Source organism: Lepus europaeus, chromosome 8, assembly GCF_033115175.1.
Source record: "Lepus europaeus isolate LE1 chromosome 8, mLepTim1.pri, whole genome shotgun sequence".
Taxonomy (NCBI): domain Eukaryota; kingdom Metazoa; phylum Chordata; class Mammalia; order Lagomorpha; family Leporidae; genus Lepus; species Lepus europaeus.
In genome coordinates this window covers 58,681,831-58,700,727 of record NC_084834.1, presented here as the reverse complement: position 1 = coordinate 58,700,727, position 18,897 = coordinate 58,681,831, and the positions used below count along the sequence as shown (strand labels likewise).

Genomic DNA, 18,897 nt, shown 5'->3' with positions numbered 1-18,897 from the left:
TTTTGCATCTGCTGGTTCACTCTCCAAATGGCCACAATCACCTAGTTGGGCTGATCTGAAACTAGGAGCCAGGAACTTCTTTAGGGTCTCCTACATGGGTGTAGGGGCCCAAGCACATGGGCCATATACTTCACTGCTTCCCAGACCATAAGCAGAAAGCTGGATCAGAAGAGGAGCAGCGGGACATGAACCAGCTCCCATATGGAATGGCTGTGCTGCAGGCAGAAGCTTAACCTACAAAGCCACAGCACCAACCCCTTTAGCTCTTATCAGATTGGTTGGGTCAAGGATTTGTGGCAGAGAACTTGAACTTCTGTTGCTCACTCTCCATTTTTTTTCAACAGTTTGTATGCTTCTTACTCAGGTCTTTCCATCTCTGTCAAAATTCCCAACTTGGTGGATAATGGGACCAAGATAGAGTGGTAACTAAGCATAAAAAGGCAACTTTTGATACAGAAGCTGCACACACTGTAACTATGGGAAGATACAAGACAGTGAATGCAGCATTGTTCCTTTGGACAGAGTAAACTCAATTTGGTGAGAAAAAGATTCAATTGAAACAACTAACAAGTAATGCAATCACATTTGTGGCACATTGTACATATAAATGCCTTTATTACTACTTTAATACAGGACATCCTGATATTCAGATATTCAAAAAAAGACAGAAAACTAATTGAGCTACAGAGAAAGTGAGATCTCTTTCAGGCTTCTAAATAATCTTCCTCACAATTTTGGAGAATCTGCCAGTATGTTGTCTTGCCAGTTTCTATTGTCTAAATGTTTATGAGGACCTTCTAGGTACAATGTATCATACAAGTATATTGTAATAAGTCACAAAGTTACATCACAGAGAATTCCAATCCTTTTGTAATGCGGCCTGGTAAGAAATAAAACAGACATACCAGTGGATATCATGAAAGATGAAAACAGAGTTACAGAAGAGGTGAAAATAGTCTGTGGGAACTAGAGGAGGAGAGCTTACTTCTGTTGTGGGAGGTAGGAAAAGAGTCAAGGAGAAAGTTAAATGTGAACTAAAACCTAAAAGGGGGGAGGCGGCAGGCATTGTGGATTAAGCCATGGTTTGGAAGGCCTGCATCCCATTTCTTTGCATCACATAATGGAGTGCCCTCGGTATATACATACCTTAAAGGGGAATTAGTATGTAGTGATAAGAGTCAGAAAGTCCATGCAGAGAAACGAGAGAGAGATAGAGAGAGTGAGAGTGAGAATGAGCACAGGCACTGGGTTAGACATGCATAAATGGGCAGAGCAGGTCGTTATCTCCTTTGGATGGAACAAAGTGTGCAGGAAAGTGAAAACGGCAAAAACTACGTGATTTACCTCTTCAAATGTCATGTCTAAAGCACAGTTTCCACCCATACACCAAGCCTGTTCTTCTATCAGTCTTCTCTCAGTTGCTAAAATTGTAAGCCTAGGAGTTGATCTTTCCATTTCACTTGCAATTTAGCAGCAAATTCTGTTGAGTCTACCTCTTAAATAGATCCTGAAGCTACCTGCTTTTGTTCATCTTCACAGAAAACATCTTGAATCCAAGACTTCAGTTCCCACTTGAACTACTGTAGCATCTTCCCTCCATCTACACTAGTCTTCTTAGAATCTGTTCACACAGCCGCAGCGGCCTGAATGATCTTCATACATCTTGACCCGATTATATTCCTGCCCTGTAGAACCCCCCACAATGGTGCCATCCTTTGAAGGCAGTCCATATTCCTTACTTGGACAAAGCTCCACACAATTTGGTCTCTGTCTCTTCTTCCCGCTGCCCCACCCTCATCTACAACTGAGTGAACAGGCCTCTTTCTTGTTCTGAGCATGCCAACATTACATCTGCCGTAGGCTCCTGGCCTTAGCCAGTCCCTCTACTGGAAATCTGCTGTGCCCTGGTCAGCCTGTATGCAGCTGACTTCTGCCCTACAGGTGGCAGTTTAAATGTCCAGAGAAGTCCTCCCTGATGATTCAATCCACAGCAACTAGTCATTCCACTGTTTACTAGTGTTTCACCCTATTTTAATTTTCTACATGGCTCTTCACCACTATTAAGTGCTTTTCTGTATGTTTATGTTTGTTTTCTGTCTGCTTCACTACAATAGAGCAGTTGGAACTTTGACTATATTGTTCACTTAGAACTGTGCATGGCACTGAGGAAACAAATAAATTAATGCCTAAATCAAACAAAGCTGGAAAGTTATGTGGGGCCCTAAATACCAAGATATAGAAGCTGGATTTTATTTAGGGGACAAATGGAGGTTTTTGTTTTTTTTTTTTTGTTTTTTTTTTTTTGACAGGCAGAGTGGATAGTGAGAGAGAGACAGAGAGAAAGGTCTTTCTTTTGCTGTTAGTTCACCCTCCAATGGCCGCTGCGGCCGGCACATCGTGCTGATCCGAAGCCAGGAGCCAGGCACTTCTCCCGGTCTCCCATGTGGGTGCAGGGCCCAAGCACTTGGGCCATCCTCCACTGCCTTCCCGGGCCATAGCAGAGAGCTGGCCTGGAAGAGGGGCAACTGGGATAGAATCCGGCGCCCCAACCGGGACTAGAACCTGGTGTGCCGGCGCCGCAAGGCGGAGGATTAGCCTGTTAAGCCACGGCGCTGGCCAAATGGAGGTATTTTTGAGGTTTTTGAGGTGGAGACTGAACAATGCAAAAGACATGCTTCTTTCCCTAAAGACTTTAGAGATCAGATGCCTCAAACCAAACTATATTCTTAAAAGTGAAGCTGACAGCACAAAGTACCATAGGACAAGCACCAAATGATGAACAGAATGCAGTCCATTCTACAGGGATTTGGCAAAGGAAGTGAGGTCTGGGCTAGTTGGAGAGAAGCTGGCAGAAAAAAAGGGCACAGGACATGTGCAAGTGCAGAAAAAGGCAGGGAAGAAACATCATCCAAAGGGAAAACGTTAGCAGAGGCACAAAGGTGAGAAAAGTTTGTGAGGAGCTCTGGATATATGAAATAGGCTAGTCCCAAATGAAAGATACATAAAAAATATATTTTACACTGATCTGTTACTAAATATCTGTTTTTATCCTAAAGGTACGGTCCTTACATGAAAACCTTTGCCTCAGAGGTTGAAAATTGACAACCATACTTAGAATAGAGCATAATAGTGTGCTCATAGCACTATGAATTCAATTCTTTTTGACGTTCTAGCAAATAAATTTGAACATTAATTAACATTCCTTTTTCATTTCCCACAGGGTTGCCACCCCATTTGGAGGTTTTGAAAAAGCATCAAAAATGGTTAAATTCAAAGTTCCAGATTTTGAGCTACTCCTGCTAACAGATCCCAGGTTCATGGTCTTTTCTAATCCTCTTTCTGGCAGACGGTCCTTTAACAGGACTCCTAAGGGGTGGATATCTGAGAATATCCCCATAGTGATAACAACTGAACCCACGGAGGAAGCCACTGTACCAGAATCTGAAGACCTATGAAAAGAAAGGTGTATGAGCTACAAAACCATATAAATATAAAAGTTTCTGTTTTATTATACTATTTACTGGCAAAGCCACTTACATTCTTCATTAGCAGCAGTAAATTAATAAAGATGTAGCAATTTTTCTTGTATGGCATTCAATTTCAATCTCAGATCAACAATTAAAATCTTATTTTAAAAAGCTTTTAACTCATGCATCTTTATTTGTAATTTTATTTCAACTAATTTAAACAATCCAGCTTTTTCGTTGTGATAGTTCACATGGAAGAGTAACTAACAAAGGGTTTAATCTTTGTTTTTTTTGTTTTTTTGTTTTTTTGTTTTTTTGTTTTTTTTTTTTGACAGGCAGAGTGGACAGTGAGAGAGAGAGACAGAGAAAGGTCTTCCTTTTTGCCGTTGTTTCACCCTCCAATGGCCGCCGTGGTTGGCGCGCTGCGGCCAGCGCACCGCGCTGATCCGATGGCAGGAGCCAGGGGCTTATCCTGGTCTCCCATGGGGTGCAGGACCCAAGCACTTGGGCCATCCTCCACTGCACTCCCTGGCCACAGCAGAGAGCTGGCCTGGAAGAGGGGCAACCGGGACAGAATCCGGTGCCCCGACCGGGACTAGAACCCGGTGTGCCGGCGCTGCAAGGCGGAGGATTAGCCTAGTGAGCCGCGGCGCCGGCTAATCTTTGTTTCTTTAATAAGACTTACTCCAGAATACATTTTTCAAGTAGACCCTATCATCAAAATACAATGCACAGTGTGCAGACTCCCTCAGAGTTTTATTTAGGAGACAAAAGTAGAGGGCCAGCACTGTGGTGCAATGGGTTGAAGCCGCCGCCTGCAGCTCCAGCATCCTATATGAGCACGAGTTCGAGTACTGACTGCTCTTTTTCCGATCCAGCTCTATGCTAATGGCCTGGGAAAGCAGTGGAAGATGGCCCAAGTCTTTGGGCTTCTGCACCCACATGGGAGACCTGGATAAAGCTCCCGGCTCCTGACTCTGGCCTGGCCCAGCCCCAGTCATTGTGGCCATTTAGGGAGTGAACCAGCAGATGGAAGACCTCTCTGTCTCTGTCTCTACCTCTCTTTGTAATTTTGCCTTTCAACTAAATAAAATAAATCTTAAAGAGAGAGAGAGAGAGAGAGAGAGAGAGAGAGAGAGAGAAAGTGGAATGGGCATTTGGCACAGTGGTTAGGATGCTGATTGGGATGCACATACAGGAGTGCCAGGTTGGAGTCCTAGTTCCTCTACTTCCCATGTGGCTTTCTGCTGGTGGGCACCCTGAGAGGCAACAGATGATGGCTCAGTTACTTACTTGGGTCCATGATACCCGTGGGGGAGACCCAGAGGAGGCTCCACAGTCCAGGCTTCAGCCTGACACAGCCCTGGCTGTTTGGGCATTTGGGGGAGTAAATGAGCAGATGAAAGAACTCTCTTTGTCTCCCTAACCCCACCCCAATCTCTGCCTCTCACATAAAATGACATTAATTTTTTTTTCAGAGATGAAAACCATAGAAGATGATGAACAGGTATTGTTGATGTGAAAAATGGTTGGGGGCTTCCTTTCTGGTGACCATGAGAAATTTTAATGTTTACCTATTGGCATCTGTGATAAACTATATATGAGGTTCCCATCATGCCATATTTTTGATTATTTTTATCTTATTTAAACATTTTTAAGAAGATTTTATTTATGTATTTGACAGGTAGAGTAACAGAGAGAGAGAGACAGAGGTCCTCCATATACTGGTTCACTCCCCAAATGGCTGAGCCAATCCTGGGAGCTTCCTCCGGGTCCCCCATGTGGATGCAGGGGTTCACTCAAGCCATCCACTACTGCTTTCCCAGGTCATCGGCAGAAAGCTGGATTGGAAGAGGAGTAGCCGGGACACGAACCAGTGCTCATATGGGATGCCAGTGCCTCAGGCAGAGAGGCTTAGCCTAACATGACACAGCTCTGGCCCCCGATTATTTCAATCATAAAAAAAAAAAAAAATCATATTCTAGGGACCAGCGCTGTAGCATAGATGGTAAAGCCACCTCCTGCAGTGCCAACATACCATATGGGCGCTGGTTCAAGCCCTGGCTGCTCCACATCCAATCCAGCTCTCTGCTAATGATCTGGGAAAGCAGTAGAAGATGGCCTAAGTCTTTGGGCCCCTGCACCTGTTTGGGAGACCCAGAAGAAGATCCTGGCTCCTGGCTTTGGATTAGCCCAGCTCCAGCCATTGTGGCCATCTGGGGAATGAACTAGGGGATGGAAGACTGCTCTCTTTGCCTCCACCTTTCTGTAACTCTGCCTTTTAAATAAATAAATAAATAAATAAATAAATCTTTAAAAAATCCTATCATGCATTTTGATAAAATGGCTTAATTCTATATAACATCATGGAGTGAGTCACTATTTTTTAGTGAAATGGAATTGCATGATTTCAACCATCTCCAAATATGCATAATTAAACTATATGATGTTTAATCTGTCAACTACTGAAAAGGGGACTAGCAATTGAACATGTTAGTTATGAAACATTTTTCCCAAGTGTCATGAAAAAGTACTTAAAATGGGAAAACCCAAAGTGTTTTTTCTTTTTCTTTTCCTTTCTTTTTTTTGAAGATTGGGTAGAAAATGAAAAGCTAACCTTCTGTTTACTCTCCTATTTCTTATTTTCCTGGAAGCATCTATTAATTCTACCTCAGCTGACACTTTTAGAAATGCCAAAATTTTGTTCTGGTTGCTGCACCACTAAGAATCCAGAAGGAATTTTGAATGGATTTTCCATTGACCTGAAAAACAGCCAAATCTTTCAAAGTCAGAAGAAATATGAAAGTCTTTTTAGAACAGCAGAAAAATTGTGGGATTTTTTCCACTTGCATTTACATACATGAAATACAGAAAAAAGAGTCGTATTATCAAAACAGATGAAAATAACGGATGGACTAGTGAATGTCAAGCACTATACTCACTGCTTTATAGCGGCAACTTAATACATATATATTTACCATTATTTTATGTTTACAGATATCCTGTGAGAAAACTATTATAAAAGATCTCAACATAAAAACTTTTATATCCTTTTTTTAAAAAATATTTTATTTATTTGAAAGGTAGAGTTATAGAGAGGCAGAGAGAGAGAGAGAGAGAGGTCTTCAATACGCTGGTTCACTCCCCAAATAGCTGCAAAGGCTAGAGCTGGGCCTATCCAAAGCCAGGAGCTAGGAGCTTCTTCTGGGTGCAGGGGCCCAAGGTCTTGGACTATCTTCAGCTGCTTTCCCAGGTGCATTAACAGAGAGCTGATCAGAAGTGGAGCAGCCGGGACATCAAGCAGTGCCCGTATGGGATGCCAGCAGCGACTTTACTTGCTATGCCACAGTGCCAGTTGCTCATGTTTCCTATATAAAAAGACTTTGAGCTATTATTATTTCATTTGAAAACCAGATAAACAGGACAGATCGAGAGAGATCCTCCATTTACTGGTTCACTCACCAAATACCCACAACAGCCAAGGCTGGGCCAGGCCAAAGCCAGGAGCCCTGAACTCCATCCAGATCTTCCACATGGGTGGCAGAGACTCAAATACTTGAGCCATCATCTGTTGCCTCCCAAGGGTATGCATTAGCAGGAAGCTGGTTCAGAAGTAGAGTAGCTGGGACTTGAACCAGGCACTCCAATATGGTATGCAGACATCCACACAGTAGTTTAATTATTGTGCAGAACTCCAGTCCCAATAATCTCAATTGTATATAAGAAAAGTAACCCTCAGAGGATTAACATGTCTTGAAATAAGTCTGTCTCATAAGAAGAACTTGGTAAATCTGTCTGTAAGACATGTGTTCTAAAAAAATCATGGCTTATAACTTCTCTTTCAGAAAAAAATCAGCCTTAAACTCTTTCATTCCATCTAGACATTACTTTTTTAAAAAATCTCTATTATTTTAGATTTGGGCAAACACAGTAATAAATTGAGTAATTTTCGAGTTCAAGGTCATACAGGCACTCAGCTCTAAAAAGGTGAACTTTCAGGCTGTATTGAAAATAAATAAAACAAGCAATGCGCATTTACTTAATTTTGAAATTACAGAAGCATAAACGTGAACTCTGACTAAACCTGCTCACTGGTGCTCAGTATTTTACACTCTTTTGACCTATGTAATCTTCTTTTTCTTTCCTCTTTTATGAAAGGAGGGAGGAGGGGGAAACCAAGAAATACAAGATGAGGCAGATTTTCAGGTTAGTTTAAAGCACCCGTGTGCTACGTCAGAGTACCTGGATTTGGTTTGCAGCTCTGGCTCCTGGCTGCAGCTTTCTGTTATGCAGACCCTCTGAGGTTGTCGTGATGGCTCAAGCAATTGGGTTACTATCACCCAAATGGGAGACCTGAACCGAAGTCCCATTTGAGAGCCTCAGCACTGGCCCACTCTGCCATTGCTGGCATCTGGGGAGGATACGAGCTCTCTCTATGTATCTGTCTCTTTCTCTGTGTCTCTGTCTCTCGGATAAGTACATAAAAATTTTTAAAGACATTAATAATCACAAGGCTAAAAGAAATTCTGTAGTATAATAACATACCAAAACCATGTCTTGGAATGAACATATTTTTGACAATTCAGAACTTAGAGGAAACTCTTCCAATTCCCATGATATGGCTTAACAGACTCTGGGTCATGAAATTATACCCCAAAATAGTATTTCATCTGATTATTTAGCATTAATTTCTCCCCATCTCATTGGTAGCACTGATGATCAGCTGACCAAATGTCCTGTAAATAATAACTAGAGTTGCATTAATAGCTAGATGGCATATGAAAAGGCCAAACACAGATTTCAACTCTTTATTCCCTTTAATCACTTTTTATTTAAAAGATTTGTTTGTTTATTTCAAAGTCAGAGTTACAGAAAGAGAAAGGAGAGACAAAGCAAGAAATCTATCCACTGGTTCACTCCCCAAATGGCCACAAGGGCCAGGGCTAGGCCATGCCAAAGCCAGGTGCCAAGAACTTCTTTTGTGTCTTCCACATAGGTGCAGAGGCCCAAGGACTTGGGCCATCCTCTGCTGCTTTCCCATGAGCATTAGCAGGGAGCTGGATGGGAGGAGAGGAGCCACAACTTGAACTGGTTCCCGTATGGGATGCTGGCACTGCAGAGGGTGGCTTAATCCATTGTACCATGGTACTGACCCTCCTTTAATTACTTTTCAAAGTTAGTATTTTCCATATCTTAAATCAATATTTGAAAGACTTGAAAATTCTAAGTAACTATTTGTTGCTTATTATGAAAATCAAGCCAAATGTAGACAATAGTTTGTAGTCATAATGACCATTTATTGCATCCATTTGAAATTTTATATTTTCTAAATGGACTCATTCATGAATGTTTGAGCAGCTTGGAAGAGGAGTGAGCCAACTACTCTTGCAAAAGGCGAATATGGAGCAAAATGTCCAGTCATGAGGGTGAAAAGAACATCCTGAACTTTTCAACTCAGGGCACAGCTGTACCAGCAGACTTATTAATTCTGGAATTTCCTCACTGTGCTGCTTATGCAAGATAAAACGTACATGACATCACTGCAGCTTCTCAGCCACAACTGCTCTCTGTGGAGCTTAGGCAAGTACTGCTTTGAATACTCCTTTTCATATGAAAAATGCTTTTGCCCTCCACATGCCCTATTCTGTAGGAAGAAGGGCAGAGCTCCTTCCATGAAGGTGAGAGAGTGCCAGGCTTCTACCAGAAGAACAAGCAACAGGAATCCATTCCACACTGACCGATCAAAGCTCGTTGGAAAGGTGTCAAAGAATTGTTTAAAAATTAGAAGGATTTAAAAAAGCTAAACTTTCCAGAACTAAGAAAAAAAAGAAAAAAAAAATTGTGTAACAATCTCAATGGCTTAAAATGAGATGTTATTAGATCAATAAAAATGTGTGTCCCTGTTTGAACTTCTTAGACAGAGTAGCTAGATTTTGACCCAGGACATAAATTTCCCTTGGCTTCTCATTGGAATGGGATTTCAAGAGCAAGATTTGGTCGCCATGGACAAAGAGAGAAAGACTTCTCATTTCTAAGATGTCATCATTCAGACTCAAATAAGAATTGGTTTATTATTCGGTATTGTGCGATGTTTTGAAACACATTTTAATGACAACTTAGGCAGTGGAGACATTTCAGGAAATAGGACTGGAAAAGAACAGAAGGGAAAAAAGATAAATTCAATGTCACTCCCTATTTTACAACTGCTGACTGAAGAATTAGTACAGATGCCGCCAGCTCACTAGCAAAATAAATAGAAAAGAATAGAGGGAAAATGGGAAGGCCAGAATCAAGTGGGCTGAAAGGAAATACAGTCTAGGCTGCTCAAAAGCTAGTTATGTTATTTTATGGTTTCTGAAGCCTTTTCCTCGCCCTTTCTGAAGTACTTTTGTCTACATACGCACAGCTGTTTGATTTGGATTGCCACCCAACTAGATAGTGTCATTATATTTTCTTATTATTCACAAATAATATATAAAAACAATTGTGTTCAAAGGTGTCCCCTTTAAAAAAAAAGATTTTGAATGTCAGAGTTATAGAGAAGGAGGGAGAGACAGAGAGATCTTCCATCTGCTGCTTTACTCCCCAGATGGTCGCAATGGCCAGGGCTGGGCCAGGTGCAGTAGCCAGAAGGTTCATACAGGTCTCCTACATGGGTGGTAGGGGCCCAAGCACTTGGGCCATCTTCTGCTAGTTTCCCAGGCTATTAGCAGGGAGCTGGATGGGAAGTTGAGCTACAGGGACACAAACAGGTGCCCATGTGGGATGCTGGTGTGGCAGGTGGTGGATGGTCTTACCTGCTGCACCACAATGTTGGTCCTAGGTGTCATCTTTTAAGTAAGAAATTTACATGCTGATAGACTGCATACTGATGATATAAAGAGATTTATTTCTTCTTTTTTAAAAAGATTTATTTATTTATTTATTTCTGTTACAGACAGAAAGAAGGAGAGACAGGGAGCAAGGGCTTTCTTTTGCTTGTTTACTGCCCAAATGGCTGCAATTGCCAGAGCTGGGCTGCTCCGAAGCCAGAAGCCAGGAGCTTCTTTCCCTCTCCCACGTGGATGCAGGGGTCCAAGCTCTTGGGCTATCTTCTACTGCTTTCCTAGCCATCAACAGGGAGCTGGATCAGAAGTGAAGCAGCCTGGACTCAAACTGCTGCTGGTGCAGCAGGTGGATGCTTAACCTACTATGCCACAGCACCAACCTCAAGAGATTTACTTCTTAAGTCATGGTTTTCTCCCACTTCCTCCTGAATCCTTTCCTGATCATTCTTCCTTAAAAAAGCACATTTCTGAACACTTGCTGTGTTTCATTTTTCTTCTACACTTATTATTTCCTAACATAATGTGTTAGTATAGATCTTCTGAAAAGCAAACGACAAGGTGGCATTAACATGCAAGGATTTCATGAGAATAGGGTGGGTATTTAGCTTAGTGGTTAAGATGTCTGGGTTCAATTTCCAGCTTTGGTTCCTGACTGAAGCTTCCTGTTAGTGTACACTTGGGAGGCAGTAGTGATGGTTCAAGTAATTGGGTTCCTGCTACTGACATGGGAGACCTGGATTGAACTGCTGGCTCCTGGCTTCAGCTTTTGCGAGCATTTGGGGGAATGAACCAGAGGAAACGGGCTCACTCTCCCTCTCTCTTTCTGTCTCTCTGCCACATAAACAAACAAACAAACAAGATCCAGCAGGCCCAATGTAGGAATAAGAACACACAGTTGGCTTCTTTTTTTCCCCACGTAATTTTATTAGGAGAAATGCTTATTATGTATGTGAAGGAAAATAGCCTCGGAGTAATGAAAGGCTGGGAGGGGTGGGTATTTGGTGCAGCAATTAAGATGCTCCTTGAGATGATCACATCCCTACTGGATAGCTTGGTTTGAGTCCCAGCTCCACTCCAGATTCAGTTTCCTGTTTATGGGTACACTGGGAGGCAGCAAATAGTAGCTTAAGTACTTGTGTCCCTGTCCCCGACACGGGAGATCCAGACTGAGCTGTGGGCTTAAGGTTTTGGCAATGCCCTAGCTAATATGGGCATTTGTGGGAGTGAACCAACATATGGAAGATCTCTCTGTGTCTTTCAAAAAAAAATTTTTTTTTAATTAAGAAGGCTGGGAAAGCCAGCAGACATCAAAGGGAAGTGCGTGGAAGTGTTCTAGACTGCCCTGCAATCTCAGGAAGATTCCGAAAGACTGCTGTCAAAAAGCCATATGTGATCTGAGTTCAGATCAGAGCAATCCAAGTCATTGCCTATTTAATATTTGTCCCAGTACAAAAGGACAGGAGATATGAAGCTCACTACTACGTTGTCTTTAAGCCAGCATCACCGGTTGCGGGAGAGGGCGAGGTTCTTGGAAGCAGCCCGTTTTAGTCACTGTCACGGTCAGTCACTGCCCAGGAGCAGCCTGTGGAGCGTGGTCTCTGCACAAATGCAGTGGTAGAGCTGAGCTGCACAAGCGGACCCCTTGGTCAGTTATGCTTTTGGTGATCTGCAGGGAGCATTCCTATGCTTGCCACATATTCAAAAAACAGTACCTATGAGTATTTGTCAAATAAACATGTGAATTATGGGGAGAGTATTAGTATCTCAAAATTAATGCTTTATAAAGTATGCTACCTGATACATGGTACATGCTCCACAAACCTTAGCTATTGTTAGTAATAGTAAAACAGCATTAATAAGATCACCCAGAAAGAAAGGAAAAGCATTTAGAACTAAGTTGGATTAGCAGTGAAACTGGAGTTATTTTAGGATGAATATACTTGACTTTTATGTGGAATAAATATATGTTGGAGCAATGAGTACAGTAAACACATAGAATCAGAAGGACTAAAGTGGCCTCCTTTTTAGGATAAGCATTGCCTTAGCAATGTTTCCCAGAATCAAAATTGCCATAACATTTTTTTTTTTTTTTTGACAGGCAGAGTGGACAGTGAGAGAGAGAGACAGAGAGAAAGGTCTTCCTTTTCCGTTGGTTCACCCCCCCAATGGCTGCTGCAGCCAGTGCTGATCCGAAGCCAGGAGCCAGATGCTTCTCCTGGTCTCCCATGCGGGTGCAGGGCCCAAGCACTTGGGCCATCCTCCACTGCACTCCTGGGCCACAGCAGAGAGCTGGACTGCAAAAGGAGCAACCGGGACAGAATCCAGTGCCCTGACCGGGACTAGAACCCCGGGTGCTGATGCCGCAGGTGGAGGATTAGCCTGTTGAGCCGCGGTGCCGGCCTAGCCATAACATTTTCTTTAGGAGCTGTCTATAACAGTCTATTTCTTGGAGCCGGCGCTGAGGCATAGATTCCTTGTTCTGGGGAGTGTTTGTCCACCTTGCTTAAAGAAAGTAGGCATCAGGAGGTCAAAACCAATGAAAGAAGGAAATGATGGAAAATGCACCTAAATACAATCAAGCTAAAAAACATCTTCTTTCCCACCTTACCTTGAATAAGCAGCAGGAATACTTGCCAGATTCCACACATATTTCCACTCTCACACTTAACTTTAAAAAAAAATTGTTTATTTGAAAGGCAGAGTAACAGAGATCACCCATCTGTTGTTTTGCTCCCCAAGTGTCCATCTACCAGAGATGGGCCAAGCTGAAGCCAGGAGCCATGAAATCCACCCAACTCATCCACTTGGGTGGCAGAAACCCAGGTATTTGCTGCCTCACAGATTCGTTAGCAGGAAGCTCAATCAGGAGCAGCGTAGCTGGGACGGGAACAAAGGCACTTCGATATGGGATACAGGAGTCTCAAACAGTGGCTTAACCCACTGTGCCACAATGCTTGCCCCTCTCAAACTTAATTTTTGGACTTAGTTCCCAATATCCATTTTACTTTATTTTTTAACACAGGACTTCTATAGCACTGCAGGCTTGGTATGTATTTTGGGACATAAAGTCAAATGTGAATATGCATTACATTTGTTTAAGAAATATGTATTTTGGGGCCTGCGCTATGGCGTAGAAGAGAGAGCTGCCGCCTGCAGTGCCGGTATGTTATATGGGTGTCGGTTCGAGTCCTGGCTGCTCCTCTTCCAATCCAGCTCTCTGCTATGGCCTGGGAAAGCAGCGGAAGATGGCCCAAGTCCTTGGGCCCCTGCACCCAAATGGGAGACCTGGAAGAAGCTCCTGGCTCCTGGCTTCAGATTGGTGCAGCTCTTGCCGTTGTGGCCAACTGGGGAGTGAACCAGCGGATGGAAGACATCTCTCTCTCTCTCTGCCTCTCCTCTCTCTATGTAACTCTGACTTTCGAATAAATAAATAAATCTTAGAAAAAAGAAATACATATTTTTTCTTTCAATTTATAGAAAAGATGTGAACACTGTAAATGATTAATTCCAATGTTTCCTCGCAAACTCTTCAAAACTTATTAAAAATAAAGAAAAATTGAAACCTTCAACTTTGCATTAAACTCTTGCATAATAAGTCTATAGCTTTACAGAAAAATTATGTTTTCAGAAACATATATGCATAAATGTATTAATTATAATTAATGATCCTAATTATAAAATTATATTGAACTATACTATATATAAAATTCTGTACCCTCAGAAGTACCCTACTTAAGCGTCCTGTTAAGCATAGAAAAAGGATATCATTATTTTATAAAAGGTAATAAAAATAAGAAAAAGAACAAATTATTATTTTACCAAGTACAATTTACCTGTACTGTATCAATAGCATAATGAAACATGCTATTTCATAAAAATAGACAATTCACTTAGAATCAAAGAACTTTAGAATTAGACATTATCTTGAAATATTCTAGACCAATATTCTCAGTCAATTAGAGTTGTTAAGTAATTAGGCTAATCTCACGTTATAAGCCTAAAATTATGACTCAAGCATCTTGACTTCTGATTTGATATTGCTCCCACTGTCTTATTCTCTCTCCTTCTATATATCTTCTGGTGACATGTTGTACATGATTTTATATTTACCTACATCTTTATAGATACAGCCATATATAATTTTGCTACCATGCTTATTAACCATAGAGAAATAAAATGATGGATAATGAATAATGTTGATAAATGTAGAGCCAGAGAGTAAAGCAATTTTTTGCAATGCTAGGAAATTTCAATTTTATCAGAAAAAAAATGTTAACATGACAACATCAAAGCAAAACGAATTTTTTTCCTAACTGGATGGGAATGAGTTTGCATTCTGTATTATAAGGAAGAGCAGGGGTCAGTGCTGTGATGTGGTGGGTGAAGCTGCTGCCTGTAGTGCTGGCATCCCATATGGGCATTGGTTCCAGTCCCAGCTGCTCCACTTCTGATCCAGCTCCCTGGTGGTGCGCCTGGGGGAGCAGCAGAGGATGCTTGGGCCCCCCCACCCATGTGAGAGACCTGGAGGAGGCATCTGGCTCCTGGCTTTGGTCCTGCCCAGCTCTGGCTGATGCAGCCATCTGGCGAGTCAGCTAGCGGCTGGAAGATTCCCTCTCTTTCTCTCTCTCACTATGCCTTTAAAATAAATAAATTAATTTAAAAAAAAAAAAGAAGGAGCAAATACTGCTGCTTCTAATAGTTGTATTCTGTTAGCATTTCTAGAAATCAATTTAGTTGCTTACAATCAGAAGCATTGCATGTGAAATAGAATAAAATAAAATATCAGAGTACATCTCTCATAGAAATAAAAATGTTTCATGAAATTTTTATACTGTTTTATAGATGTTCATGGATACTGGATAACAATGTACAATACTGATAATTCTGTTGTGGTTTGAAATGTGAGAAAGCTACTGTTCTATCTACTGCTAGTTGTTGCTTGAAACATGCCAGAACTGTTTCTAGCAACTGAACTGGCTTCTTTCTATCAGATTAAAACTATTATAACCAATTTGATAAGGACAGTTCTTCAGAATTAAAAAAAATTGAACATTAGCAGAATAAAACTTGTAGAATGCAACTTAACAATAAAAAAAAAAACTTTGTAAAATGTGCAAAAAGGCTTTAACACACATACCAGAGATACAACTTGATGAGAGTTAGTTTGTGTTTCTTTCCAGTACAATTTCAGGTTTAGAGCTTATTTTAAGATAAAAGAACGGAAGGTTTAAGAGCATGAACAAGTAAGAATTAGAAATAGAATCAGGACTTTACTATTTGGCCTTCATATGGACTTATAATTATTTCTATCACTGAATATTTTTCACTAAAATTCATTTCTTTATTAGATATTAAATCTTTCTTTCCCTTTTTTTCTTTTGACTGTGAAGTGAATCTCAATAAGGAAGTTCAACTTGAAAACACTGGTGCCCTGAATATTTTTGTCATCTTTACAAAGAAATGTGCTCCCCAGGGCAACTTCCTTTGGGTTTAGTATTTCAGCCAATATGCTAAGAGCGAAAGACACTCTGTTACTTTACTATTGTATTTCTTAAAGAACTGTTTTTAAAACAGGTCAATCCAAGGTGTAGAGCTCCTGTGCGTGTGTGTGTGTGTGTGTGTACATGTTGCAGAGGCTTAAATTCCTTACGTTGCCAAGGGGTGGGAAGGTTAGTTTAATGGGAAGATAAGTTTAATAAATTTCCAAAAATCGTGATGTTTTTCTATAGAATAAATTTTACTGTATATAAAGAAACAAAAGTAGCATCTCCGGGAAAACTTCCAAATATTTTAGGGAAAATATTTCACTCCAGAAAAATTCAGTTTTGAGAATTAGATTTCAGTACTGGTCTATAAAGCATGAGTTTGGGTAATTCCATACCCTGAGATTAAATTTTTTTAATTTCTTAAATTTTCTCATCTGGACAGTGAGCAGTTTTTACAAACTCATTTAATTAATATTCTAAAGGTCCTAAAGAATTTAAACAATTATACATAAAACAACGCTATAAAATACTTTAGAAAAATTAAAGAGAAATAGTATTTACAGATAAGAACCCTAATCAATAATCTTATGATAATTAAGACCTCCGGATACTTTTGGTCTTTATTTCTAAATCTATTAATATAGTGTATTTTGCTTGTGCTTATTGCTACTCACTCTACTGTACTTCCTTGGTTATAACCAGACATTCTTAAATGGTTTGTTCTTTTTTGTAGTCATTGACTTTATGATCATTGAATGCCTCCTCTATGCTAGACAATGTGTTAAGACATTTTTCCCAAAGATTTATTATTTATTTGAAAGCCAGAGTTACAGAGAAAGAGAGGTAGAGGCAGAGAGAAAGAAAAAGAGAGAAGTCTTCCATCCACTGCTTAACTCCCCAAATGGCTGCAACCACTAGGGCTGGACCAAAGGACTTGGGCCATCTTCTACTGTTTTCCCAGGCATATTAGCAGGGAGCTGGATCAGAAGCAGAGCAGCCGGGTCTCAAAGCAGTGCCCATAAGGGATGCTGGTGCTACAGGAGGCAACTTTACCTGCTATGCCACAGCGCTGGCCCTAGGCACATCATTTTCATTATGTCTGAAGTAAATATATTAATAATATTGACATATTAATAATATTGACATATTTAGGGTCATTGGGAAAGTTAAAAAAATCCAAATAAAGCATTTAGTTCCTGACACATAATTAGAGATTAAATAACAACTAAGGAAAGGCCCCTTCAGTTTTAAGTCTTTAGCATTTACAACCATGCATCTAATCCTTTCATTTATAGATGAAGAAAGGGAACTTAAAAGAGGTAAACTGCACAGCCCAGTAGAGTGACTACAATTCATAGTAACCTACATAGGAGGGATCTTCAATAAGTTCATGGAAAAGACATGCAAATGAAAAATCCATGCATAGAGTTCAAAATGTTTTTGCAACAGCAGTAGGAGTGAATATTATGAGATGCAGAGAAAAACTTCAAAACCTAATAGGATGTGGAAAAGAAATGAAGGAAACAGATGAGGGGAGGGCTGTGCTCTGAGGCAACATAAGCAGCTGTCACCAGAAAAACTAACGGTCCTGAGATTTGGGAAATTTGGCTTCACATCAGTTCTTAAAAAGAAACGAATCAACTATGATATTAAGTATTTTGAATATCAATTTATACTGGCTAACAAAGGGACATAGGTTAAAGGAATCTTATTTGAATTTTCCTGATAGAAACACAGTGAACTAAGAGAAGAAAGTATTTCTCCCAACTGCAATCAGGCTAATTGCAAAAATCTGTTTCTATTTTTGGTCACTATTTTTTTTTCCAGAAGTTGACAAACAAAAGTGCATCTATAATTCAGTTACATGGCTGGATATGAAGCTTTTTACTGTGTTTGGCTGGGGTACATTGATGAGGTCATTATTGGTGACCATAAATAAAAGCCTCCTTAAATGAACACTCATTTTGGGGGAGAAACATTTTAGATGATACAGAAAAATGTTCTCCTATCACTGATAATTTAAATATCTTATTCACTTTTGGTTTCAGATCAGTGTCAAACTGAAGCATAAACTACAAGTTCATTCATATTTCTGTGGGTGTTCTTTTTTTGCTGCCATTCTTTACATTCTACTCTTATTTTAATTTTCTAAAGCTCTGATTCTTTTTTATTTTTTATATTTGACCCCTATTTTATATTATCTGCTACAATCCACTTTAAATCCTTTGGAGTGGGCCGACACTGGACATGGTGGTTAAGTTGCCACTCGGGATGATCAGATCTCATATCGGAGCTCCTGGTTTGAATCTTGACTGTACTTCCTGCCGATGTGTGCCCTGTGAGGCAGCAGGTGATGGCTCAGGTAATTGGGTCCTTGCCTATCTGGAGTCCCAGATTAAGTTCAGGTTTCTGCCTTTGGCCTGACCTAGTTCCAGTTATTGCAGGCATTTGGGGAGTGGATTAGTGCATGGAAACGCTATGTTTGATTCTCTGCCTTTCAAATAAAATAAACTATAAATTAATAAAATTTAAAATATTATTTGTAGGCAGGATGATGTGAAGCATCAAAAAATGAGGGAATGAATGGATTAATTTAACTTACTATGCCTTCAAAAATTGTTAAAAGAACAGACTATTTTTAATTTGAAAAGACAAAAGATGTTTTCAATGTAAAATAATGGCTTCTAAAATTTTTATTTATTTTCATTTTTTTTTGTAAGGCACGCAGTGAGAGTGAGACTGAAAGTAAGAGAGGAACCAACAGAAAGAGATCTCCCATGCTGGTTCATTCTCCAAATGCCCACAACAGTTAGGGGTAGGGCAGGCCAAAGTGAGCAGCCAGATGGCTGGCAGGAACCCGAGTAACTGGACCATCATCTGCTCCTCCCACGGTGTGCATTACAGGAAGCTGGATCTGAAGAGGATGATCCAGGACTCTGAGATGGGATGCAGGTGGCCGCCCCAAACACCTGCAGAAATAGTGTCTTTTGGAAAAGACAGTATCAATTTCTGCTGCTACAGAGGAAAGAAAGAAGACCAATGTGTGGAAATTACTCACAGGAGGATTTCAACTCATTGTGATGAAAATTTCTTGACAGAGAAATCTTTACAAGAATA

At 40.5% G+C, this 18,897-nt stretch overlaps 1 protein-coding gene across 1 annotated transcript in view; it reads left to right on the top strand.

Moving 5' to 3' along the window:
- The window catches only part of MYOZ2 (myozenin 2), a 36,539-nt gene extending 32,893 nt beyond the window's left edge, over positions 1–3,646 (top strand). The window contains exon 6 of the mRNA XM_062199696.1: positions 3,221–3,646. Within this exon, the coding sequence (XP_062055680.1) occupies positions 3,221–3,455 (235 nt within the window). The 3' untranslated portion in view covers positions 3,456–3,646. The remainder of the gene's footprint in view (positions 1–3,220) is intronic.
- Positions 3,647–18,897: the final 15,251 nt, after the last annotated feature.